Source organism: Podarcis tiliguerta, assembly GCF_965153285.1.
Source record: "Podarcis tiliguerta genome assembly, chromosome: 8".
NCBI classification, from domain to species: Eukaryota; Metazoa; Chordata; class Lepidosauria; order Squamata; family Lacertidae; genus Podarcis; species Podarcis tiliguerta.
In genome coordinates this window covers 71,908,887-71,920,398 of record NC_139541.1, presented here as the reverse complement: position 1 = coordinate 71,920,398, position 11,512 = coordinate 71,908,887, and the positions used below count along the sequence as shown (strand labels likewise).

General features: G+C 45.2%; 1 protein-coding gene across 1 annotated transcript; it reads left to right on the top strand.

Annotated features, from left to right (window-relative positions):
- Positions 1 to 8,422: 8,422 nt before the first annotated feature.
- Positions 8,423 to 11,149, top strand: LOC310684962 (formyl peptide receptor 2-like). The gene is made up of 2 exons (XM_083456420.1): positions 8,423 to 8,541; positions 9,748 to 11,149. Exon 2 carries the CDS (start codon positions 9,798 to 9,800, stop codon positions 10,797 to 10,799), a length of 1,002 nt encoding a protein of 333 aa, XP_083312546.1. The 5' UTR covers positions 8,423 to 8,541; positions 9,748 to 9,797; the 3' UTR covers positions 10,800 to 11,149.
- The last annotated feature ends 363 nt before the right edge of the window (positions 11,150 to 11,512 follow it).

Genomic DNA, 11,512 nt, shown 5'->3' with positions numbered 1-11,512 from the left:
TTCACTAGCAATGGTGCCCCACACCCTGGTTTTTCTGCTACTTAAATTTATTTTGGAATGTTCTTTAGATTTCTAAACAGAGCTTGGCTCTCAGCGTTTTTAAAATGATTGTTTTGATCTTCTTCTGTTAACTGGAATTATTGTTCAATTCATTTGGAGTTAGCTATTTTGGCAGAAGGTAACAGTGGGGAAATGTGGTCAGTGTTTTGGGTCAGTGTTTAGGGATAAAAGCCCTAGTTCTACTTCTGACTTCTCCGTGTCTTCTGCCTCTCTGATTCTTTTCACACAGGAGAAAATGGTAACAGTTTTGAGGCAACAACAGCAACAACCTGAGTCAACATTAAGCTGTTTATTGTGCTTCTGCACACAACATAAAAAGGGGAAATGAGATTCAAGACAGACAGGGTCAAGTAAAACAAAACAACCTCTAACCTTGCCATCCATGGCTGCTCCAAGACATTTGCCTGCCTGAAGCAAAGAGCAAGATTTCTTCCCCACCCGCACCCCATGCTCTTGTTCCACATACAGAAGCTGACCTGACTGGCTGTCAGGTCTTACTTCAGCACTGGGGATGGGACAGCAACTACCCCAGTACAGTCATACCTCTTGTTACGTTCGGTTCAGGTTACGTCTTTTCAGGTTGTGTCCCACGGTGACCCGGAAGTACCGGAAAGGGTTACTTCCGGGTTTCGCCGCTTGTGCATGTGCAGTTGCGCAAAATGATGTCACGCACATGCACAGAAGCATCAAATCATGACCCGCGTGTGCGTAGATGCAGTTTGTGTTTCTTTCAGGTTGCGAATGGGGCTCCGGAACGGATCCCATTTGCAACCAGAGGTACCACTGTACTTGAAGGCAGCAGGCTAACTTAAGGAGCATAGGACACACTTCAGAGGAGAATCCTAGATCAATGGCAGAACATCTGCTTGGCACAGAGAAGGTCCTAGGTTCAGTCCCCAGCATTTCACCATAGGGCTGGGAATGCTCCTTGTCTGATTCACTGCAGAGCAGTTGCCAGTCTGTGCAGACAATATTGGGCTTGCTGGAACAATAATATGATGCAGGAAAAGGCAGCTTCCTATATTCCTCTGCATGGAAGCTTTTCCTCCAGCATCGCTTGCTGCTCTGCCTGCCATCTATTGGCTACATACTCACAATAATTCCACCAGCATGCATCAATTGAGTAGATCTGGCATGCAGAAAGGCAGTGGGATTGTATGACCTGGGCTGCCTGCCTCTCTGCACATCGCAGTCATGCCTCCTGGGAGGAATTGGGAGAAGATGGCAAAGCGTGACAGCTGCTGGCCTAAGCCAGCAAGGAACAAGCACTGGAGGATCCCCATGCAAGGATGGGAGAGAAACTGAGTACTGCCAATTTACCACTTTCCTAAACAATATGCAAATCGAAATGCAAATGTCCCAAATTCTTATTTCCCCAAATGTTGCAACGCAGTTCTCCAACTGAATGTGGATGTGAAAGCATTAAAGGAGACTGCTTGCAAAAATGTGAATTAGGCCACATGGCGCACAAAAGGAGGAATGCACTCTAAATTACTGACAAATTTTCACGAGGACTTGAAAAAGAAGAAGAAGCCAACTGATGCCAAAAGAGCATGAGTTTGACCAAGCTGCAGGAGGCAGTGGAAGACAGGAGTGCCTGGCGTGCTCTGGTCCAAGTGGTCACGAAGAGTCGGACACGACTAAACGACTAAACAACAACAATAAGTGTATCATGACTCTAAAGAGTCGGACTAGCAGGCTATCCTTGGTCAGGAGTAGCAACCTACATTTGCCTCTGAGATTTTCAGCTGCTACAGGCAACAATGCATAGGAATTCAAGGTCAGGTCTGGGGGACTTACTTCTGGCAATTGGTTGGGTAGGAACTTTACTTTTTTAGGCTGCAAAATCTTTCATCCCAAGGCAGGTGATGTTCTGGCCGTTGATCCAGGCTCTGTTCCCAGCACAGGAAGCTGGCCGCACTATTTTCCTGGACCTGAGGGGTCCTCAGGTGCTGTTTTCAAAGAGGGTCTCTCCATCCATTTGCTGCTGAAGCAGGAGTGGAGGCCTGGAGCACAGGGAGCAGGTGCAGAGGAGGCCGTTCTCCTTATGCCAGCACACAGAATTTCTTTTGTTGCTGCTGAGTCTGGAACCACTTAGGAAGGAACAAAAAGGCAGGGCGAGTGATAAACCAGCTCTGGGGATAAAATATCAGGCAGCAGTTTCATAATGAATCAGTAGAGGGTGTTGCAAAGTGACTGCAGTTAAACAGTGGCAAGACTGTCTCCTAGAGCGATGCTGCTGTGATACCAGCTCCCTCTTAAAGAAGAACTGTATTTTTGTGCTAATAAACCAATTCATGCTGCCCATTGGTTAACAGAACCACAGCTCTTGCAATTTGACAGAGGTGGTGGGCAGTACAGTGGTACCTTGGGTTACATACGCTTCAGGTTACAGTCGACAATTCTGAGCAAGACGGACCAATCTTGGTATAAGGCAACTTACCGGAAGAAGAAGAAATCAGGACAACAAACTTTTTAGAAAGGAATGGAAGTGGTTTATTGAATATTCAAAACCAAACTGTAAACAGATTAAGACATTGACGGGATTATTGTAAAAACCTGTAATATAAAAAATAAACATATACGTTATAAAGGAATAAGTTAAGACAATTTGGATTATGCAGAAAAGGACAGAAATAAATGTAAGGAACCGAAAAAAGAGATGGAAGGGAGTAGAAATTGAAAATTTTAATACTTGGCAAAATGATTGTTGAAATGTATTTAAATGAAAATTATAGATATTTTAATAATAATAATAATAATAAATCTTGGTACAAGGCAGCTTTGAAAGTTCCGTTTTTGCATTGCCATTTCTCTCTAGAGGAAATGAGAGAATACATCAAGGAAGCCATGAATCAGAAGATAAGTTTCTAAACTCCAGATCTGGTGTGGCAGATTAATTGTGCACATTTGCACTGCTTTCTCGGTGGCAAGAAATAATGATGGTAGATGTAGGAGAATATGAAGGAGAACTGGGGGATGCTTTCAGAACTGTCAAGACAAATTAGAGGGCAAATCTATCCATTGTTCCTAGCCATTATAGTTAAATGATCAGAGGCAGTGCATCTCTGACTAGGAGATGCTGATTGCAGCAGAAGTGCCAGCATCTCTATGCTTGCTTTGTGATTGACTCTATAGCTGTCCTGAAAGCATAGATGACATTGCATCAAAACCATTGTCACCCAACCTTTCCAGTGCATATCCCTGTCCCTTTCCTTAATGCTAAAAGCAATCCAATCATCCCTGATCATTGGCTGGGTGGGGACCCTGGGAGTGACAGTTCAATGTCTGGGGACCCAAAGTTGAAGAACACTGATCTAGGAGACCTGGTCTCCGAACACACCTTAGCTGCCTCTGGTGCCCAACGTGCGTGATCCATCCCTAATCACTAGGCGACTTCAATAGGGGCACTTGGAGGGTCTGAAATACAGCCGGAGTAGCAAACTCTGCAGAATGTTACATATAACATGAAACATGATACGAGCAAGACTTTGATTCCATTACATGTGGGGAACCTTTGGCCCTGCAGTTGTTGCTGAACTACAACTCTATAATCCCTGGCCATTGCCTACGCTTGATGGGGCTGGTGGGAGTTGTAGTTCAGCAACAACTGAAGGGTCAAAGGTTTCCCAACCCCGATTGCATCTCTCCAAAACCCACTGAGGCCATCTGAGCTCTTGTCTTGATTGCCAAGTGTTTTGCAGTCTCATTTCCTGTGTGTTAGGCTGATCTTGTCAACATATCTTCTAGGAAATCCTCTAAGATACCAGTCTACAAGAGTAAACCAAATGCTTAGAAAGTGGGCTTAGAAAGTGGGCTCAGTGAATGAGTGAATGAGTTCCATCAGAAAAGAAGCAGTGAGGAGGGGGCACTGGATTCCTCCATTGCCTCTTTGACAGGGAAACCTAGAATCACAGAATCACAGAGCTATGGTGTTGAAAGTGACCCTGAGGGGCATCTAGTCCAACCCCCTGCAATGCAGGAATCTCAACAAAATCATACAAAGCAGATGCCCACCCAACATCTGCTTGAAAACCATTCCACTGCTGAACAACTCTTACCATCAGAAAGTTCTTCCTAATGTTTAAGGAAGTTCTTCCGGATTGAAGGTGAAATGGTGGTGGGAAAAGGAAGAAAGGTTCAGGATTGCTCTCCCATCAGTTTTCTGCTAGAAAGGTCCCTCCCAGCTCCTTTAAAGATTTGCCAACAAGCACCTATATTGGGGGGAAATGGGTCTGCCAGAGCCACAGGTAGTTCTGCCCTAGTGTGGGAACATCAATTGTCTCATTGTAATCAAAGTAGAACCAAACCAAAGCAAACCTGAATTCTGGAATGATGACTTGATGGGTTGGGGAACATGCTGGATGCTGTGGAGAGGCCAGAAACATAGGAATATTTTTCCTTCCTGTGATGATGCTGTGATTTGGGATTACGCAGCAACATTGATTGATGGCTAGCATAAGATAGTGGAGAATACTACTTTGTACTGTACCAGAGTAAAGGCACGTCTAGGAGGGTCAAATATTGTAAGCTTCTTTATCCCAACAGCCCTACAACCAACACTGGGAGCAAACTGAAATATGCACTGTGCCTAGGAGAACTTAATTTGATCACAATTAAATTGAGACTGTGGCAGGGATGGTGAGTTTCTGAACCTCCAAAAGCTGCTGGACGTCAGCTCTCTTCATCCCCCCTGGCCATTTTCCAAGATGGCAGTAGCTAAGGTTAGGTAGGTTTGAATGGCATCTGAAGAGCCAATGATTCCACTTCTTTTTTTTTTTTTAATAATTTTTTATTAACAGGCCAATCATATCACATTGTTCAAATCACATTAATTCCAGATTATACAGCCAAATTTTAAATTTTAAATTATATCAAGCTCCGCATGAGTCCAAAATTCCAGATGACTCCAGACATCACTTATTTGCTGCTTTTATTCGACAGTTCCATCCAGTTCGATTCGGATAGACGTTTGTTACCTTCTTTCTCTTCTTGTTGTTATCATTTATTCCTTTCTTTGCGATCTCTGATAATTTTCACAAACAGATTGAAAAATTTGGCGTCGCTGTGTGGGTTTTGTGATCTTCCAAACTCATATTATTCAGGAACAGCCTCTGTTAAATACTTCCATAAACAAAATTAATCTTCGGTCTGTCCATTATTATTCCTCAGGCTGGCCCGATAAATCAAATAAATTAGGGGGCTCTGTCAGGTCAAACTTGCATTCCAGCATTCCTTCTCTTTCGCACCGTCCTGATACTCCTCCCCCTAATCTTCTTCTCTGACCGGCCTGTCTTGGCGAGACGCCATTTCTTTTTAACTGCGTCATGGAAATTTTCCTCCTTCTCGCCATTCGATCTTCTCTTGTTGTATTATATTTCCTCCCACACAAGTCTTAAAGTTCTGTTTATGATTATTAAAACGTGACGATCTTATTTCTTTCTGGGGTGGAGGGTATTATTATCACATCATGCAAGGGATACAGAAAGAGTTTTTTCCTCCACCCCCCCCCCTTCGTTCCAGCCATACATTCTCATAGTGGTAGTTCAGCAAAAGATTTACTTATCCATCCGTCACTCCCGGTCACAGAGATCCATTAGTCAGCAGTCTTATCGTCGAGTTTCACTTGATATATGTGCTTCAGCCTTCCAATCCTATTATTTCCAATTAGTTCCAATTATAATTCCAAGCTGAAGCAACCAGCACGCGCTGATTGGAATCGGCGTCGGGAAGATCTGACTCCACCGAGGGCTTGTGCCAAGTGTTCAGCACCCCCATCTCTCGAATCGGGGGGTGCATTGTAAACACCGCTGGCAGGGCAGCCCCCCCCATACCCTGGGGGGGGGGTAGGAAGGCTGCCTACTTCCCATAGCAGCCCCTTAATACCTCGTATGGGTCAGAGAGATGTTATTGTCAGCCATCTTCCAACGCGCCACCTAGTGGCCCCCCCAATGATTCCACTTCTATGGCTTCAACATCGGTCATCTTCTTCCCCTGCTCTCACCACCTCTGTATAGAAGAGTTTGGATTTGATATCCCGCCTTTCACTCCCTTTAAGGAGTCTCAAAGCGGCTAACATTCTCCTTTCCCTTCCGCCCCAACTACAAACACTCTGTGAGGTGAGTGGGGCTGAGAGACTTCAAAGAAGTGTGACTGGCCCAAGGTCACCCAACAGCTGCATGTGGAGGAGTGGAGACGCGAACCCGGTTCCCCAGATTACGAGACTACCACTCTTAACCACTACACCACACTGGCTCTCATATATAGCCTGATGAAGAGTTCTGCAGAAATCTTGCACATCATTTTCTGACATTTTGGTTGGCCTGAAAAAGGTCTTACTCTAATGTGGATTTGGGAGGGTTTTCATAATGGGCCAACGTGGCTAACTTTGATTTTTCATGTACACACCTCCCTCTTCCTGGACCAAGAACCAGACTTGAAATTCATTCAGAATATGATAAAAATGCAGAAGAGGCAAATTTGAACACACTGAACAATTGTGTTCTCTGCCTTTGGGAAGAGAGAATGCTACTGAATTAATTAGAAAAGAAATGGGTTTATGAAATCCATATCATATTTTTTCCACTGACTTATTTCACTGAATAATCTGCCTGTGCATGTTCTGTTTAACTCAATATGACTTGCACAATTATGCAAGTGAAATCATTTTGAAATCTGTGGCTAGCTAGCCATGATGGCTCTTTTCTAACTCCGCTGTTGAAGGCAGTATGCCTCTGACTACCAGTTGTTAGGGATCACAAGTGGGGATCACTGCTACTGTGCTCAGGTCCTGGTTGTGGGATTCCCAAAAGCATCTGTCTGGGCACTGAGAGAACAGGATGGTGGACTCTCTCAAACTGACAAAGTTGCTGGGCAGGGATCAGTAAGAGCCACACTTGCTGAATTCCTGCCTGCGCATGGAACTGTAAAAGGCACAAGAGTCCTACAATTAAAGAAGAAGAAGTCAGCAAATCTATTCTATGTGTCCTCAGTCAGAGCCAATGTCAGGGCTTAACATCTGTAGCCAGGATGCTGAAAACTCAGCATTCTTGGAGGGAACTCTGGCAATCTTGGCTCACCAGGGAGAAGTGCCTCTGCTCTTATTTCCAGCCCATGCCTCAGGATGCCCTATTGATAGTCCCGCCCACCATCATATTTCTCTGGTTGTGGAATTCCCTCCTCACAGACCCTCCAAGTGTCCCTATTTTCCAGGGACACTCCTGGATTTACAGAAGCCATCCTGGTTTCTGATTTGATCCCGGAATGTCCCGCCTTTCCATAGGATGTTCCTATTTCCATCAGAGAAATGATGGAGGGTATGGAGTTATCCAACCCCCAAGCCATCCGAAAGCAGCCATGTATGGGAAGTTTTTTCAAGGTTTAATGTCTTATTATTTTCCATATATGTTGGAAGTTGCTCGGAGTGGCTAGGGCAACCCAGTCAGATGGGCAGGGGTATAAATAGTAAAATTATTATTATTTATATTGTTACGGAACAAGACATCCCTATTTTCATCAGAGAAATGTTGGAGAGTATGCACTCATCCCCCTTACTGACATCTCTTTGGCACCTGCTGAAAATATTTTCAATCCATCCACCACACATGTGCAAAGATAGGTGACCATTTGAACCTTTTCTATGCTTTATTCCTGTGGAATAATCGACTCCCATCAGCCTCAGCCAGCATAGCCAGCTGTACCAAATGATGGAAGCTGTAGTCTGGCAAACCCCTGCCCTGGTTGAGTTCAGTGCTGTTTCACCTCCCACCATTGTCCATCTCAGAGCTGCGCTTTCCATAGTTGTGAAGGGAGTAGCTTCAATCTTGGGCCCCCTGGTATTGTTAGACTACAACTCCCACCATCCCTGATCATTGGCTATGTGTGTGGGACTCTGGGAAAGACAGTTCAATGCCTGGGGACCCAAAGTTGAAGAACGCTGATCTAGGAGACCTGGTCTTCAAACACATCTCAGCTGCCTGTGGTGCCCAACTTGTGTGATCCACCCCTAATCACAAGGCAACTTCAATCCACTTGTCTAAAAATTGTTGGGTTTTTTGTGAACAGTTTGGCTCGTTCAAAGATTGATTCCACGCCCTAGCCACCCCTGCTGCCCAGCCTGAGTAGCCCACCCCTACTCACTAGGTGACTTCTTTTGTCTCAAAAATTGTTCAGTTGCGGAGAGGTTTTGTTTTTTAACATTCTGATTTGAACTTCCACATACCGAACTGATGTGGAGAAAGACCAGAAGGGCACAGAGTACTTTAGTTGGAACTAAATGACCCTTATGCAATACTCTTTTTTCCTGATAACGGATTCTCTGCCAATCCAATTTCCTTCTTGCAGACACACTGAAAGTCTTGCAGGCGTTACTCTCTGGAAGTAAACCCTATTCTGCCTATATAAATATCTTCCAGAAAACTCCTCCAACAGTCTGCAGGAAGAAATCAAAGAGACTGAAGGACAACTCGTCTGGCTTAGAAGGTAAGCACACATAGCTTGAGAGGAGGGTGTCCAGTTTTCCCTAACACTGGATTCACTTCTTTAGCATGTAAATGACCAGGATATATCTATCAGGCGTATCTTTCACAAACATTGCATCTCTAAATTGGGAAAGCTACATGGGCTAGATTTCTCTCTAGAATGCGTGTGTTAAAGGCACAGGCCTTTGTGGCTGAATCTGCTTCCCCCAAGGAGTTCTGGGAATTGCACTTTGTTAAGGGGGCTGAGAGTTGTTATTAAGCACAACAGCTAAGAATGGGGAGAAATTCTATTCATTTCTCATTTAAAGGTGAGCCTACATAATCTGAAGGACGCGGGTGGCGCTGTGGGTAAAAGCCTCAGCGCCTAGGGCTTGCCGATCGAAAGGTCAGCGGTTCGAATCCCCGCGGCGGGGTGCGCTCCCGTTGTTTGGTCCCAGCGCCTGCCAACCTAGCAGTTCGAAAGCACCTCCGGGTGCAAGTAGATAAATAGGGACCGCTTACTGGCAGGAAGGTAAACGGCGTTTCCGTGTGCTGTGCTGGCTCACCAGATGCGCCTTTGTCACGCTGGCCACGTGACCCGGAAGTGTCTCCAGACAGCGCTGGCCCCCGGCCTCTTGAGTGAGATGGGCGCACAACCCTAGAGTCTGTCGAGACTGGCCCGTATGGGCAGGGGCACCTTTACCTTTACCTTACATAATCTGAACATTCTGAAAAAAGAGAACTGGAACACAACTATCTTTCGCCATTTCCTTCAGCCAAATACTTTTTAAAAATGCATATAGAGACAAAGTATACATTAAAACATGTAGGGAAAAGCATACAAAAGGAAATTGCTTTGCAAAAAGGTGTATATTATGATACATTTGTACAGAAATGTTGATGCATTTTCATGAGGGTTTTTTTTTTTTAATTGCAAATTGATCTGGAAATGTAGGGAATTGAATTTAAGATTAGAAAAAAAATGAGAAACTGAAAAAATCCAGATGGAGAGATTTGCTCATCTTTAGCAATAGCTAAATGAGGACCTCATATTTAGAGGCAGGATATTTCTCCGTTCCATATTCTTGGGGACAAGTAACGTGGCGAGTTCCTTGTCTGCCCTGCTTGTGAGCTGCCACATGCATCTGGCTGGGCTACTGCGATAAACAGAAGGATGAGAAAGATGAACCAGCACATTAGTTCTTATTTTCTTATCATTTTGTTTCAGCAAGAAAAAAAGAGAGAGGAGTAAAGCAGAATCTGACACAGAAAGGAGTGATGAGTGTAATTGAACCAACAGCTCATAGCAATTCAAATGATGACCTTGAGAGGAGGATGGATATTTTCACTATAGTAGCCTACAGCCTTATCTTCCTGTTGGGGGTCACTGGGAATGGGCTGGTCATTTTCATCACCGGCTTCCATATGAAGAGGACAGTCAACACTGTCTGGTTCCTCAACTTGGCCATTGCTGATTTCACATTCACCTTCTTGCTGCCCCTGATAATTACCAATTTAGTCCTGGAAAAGTGGCCATTTGGCCACATGATGTGCAAGATCGGAAGCACCCTTAGCTACCTCAACCTTTATGCCAGCATTTACCTCCTCATGGTCATCAGCCTTGATCGATGCATTTCTACACTGTGGCCGGTGTGGGCTCATAATCACCGCACCCCTCAGCGAGCTTCCATTGTAGCCTTCGGAGTTTGGACCTTGGCTTTGGTGCTATGTTCACCACGCTTCTATTTCAGTGGAGAGGTTCCATATCCAAATGGCAAGAAGGGGTGTGTCCCTGATTATGGCAACACTCAGGACAAAAGTTCTGAGAAGTTCACTCACAAAGCAATGACCATCAGTCAATTCATCTTTGCCTTCGTCATCCCCTTCAGTGTCATTCTCGTTTGCTATGGGGCAGTTGTTCTGAAACTGAGGAGGAACCAGTTGAGCCAATCAAACAAGCCCATCAAGGTCATCACAGCAGTGACTGTGGCTTTTTTTGTCTGCTGGCTACCCTCTCATATCCTCTCTTTCTACAAGAAAGAACCAGGAAACCAGGAATCGCAGCCAGAGCTTTTTATTATCGGTGAACGTTTGGCATACTGCTTGGCTTTCATCAACAGCTGCCTCAACCCCATCTTGTATGCCTTCATGGGTTATGATTTCAGGCAGAACCTGAGGCACTCACTCCTCTCTGCATTTGAAAATGCCTTTGCTGAGGACAGTGCCCAGAACACAGGAAGCTCCAATATCAAATCATCAGCTTCATTGGAGCTCCAGTAAATAAATACAGTGGTACCTCGGGTTACAGACGCTTCAGGTTACAGACGCTTCAGGTTACAGACTCTGCTAACCCAGAAATAGTACCTCGGGTTAAGAACTTTGCTTCAGGATGAGAACAGAAATTGCACAATGATGGTGTGGCGGCAGCGGGAGGCCCCATTTGTTAAAGTGGTACCTCAGGTTAAGAACAGTTTCAGGTTAAGAACAAACCTCCAGAACGAATTAAGTTCTTAACCCAAGGTACCACTGTATTGTTGTGTTCAGCACATACACTCCAAATCTGCTCTTCTGTATTTCCCCCATATTGTGAATTAATTGCTTCTACTTTGATTTTAGCCCCAGTTATTGATCCAGGAGGGGGACGCGGGTGGCGCTGTGGGTAAAACCTCAGCGCCTAGGACTTGCCGATCGCATGGTCGGCGGTTCGAATCCCCGCGGCGGGGTGAGCTCCCGTCGTTTGGTCCCAGCTCCTGCCTCCCTAGCAGTTTGAAAGCACCCTTAAGTGCAAGTAGATAAATAGGTACTGCTGTATAGCGGGAAGGTAAACGGCGTTTCCGTGTGCTGCTCTGGTGCCGGTTTGCCGGAGCAGCTTCGTCACGCTGGCCACGTGACCCGGAAGTGTCTGCGGACAGTGCTGGCTCCCGGCCTCTAGAGTGAGATGAACGCACAACCCTAGAGTCTGTCAAGACTGGCCCATACGGGCAGGGGTACCT

Bases quoted from the DNA above. Each gene is read 5' to 3' on its own strand.
- LOC310684962 (XM_083456420.1), top strand. From the start codon at position 9,798: ATGAGTGTAATTGAACCAACAGCTCATAGCAATTCAAATGATGACCTT.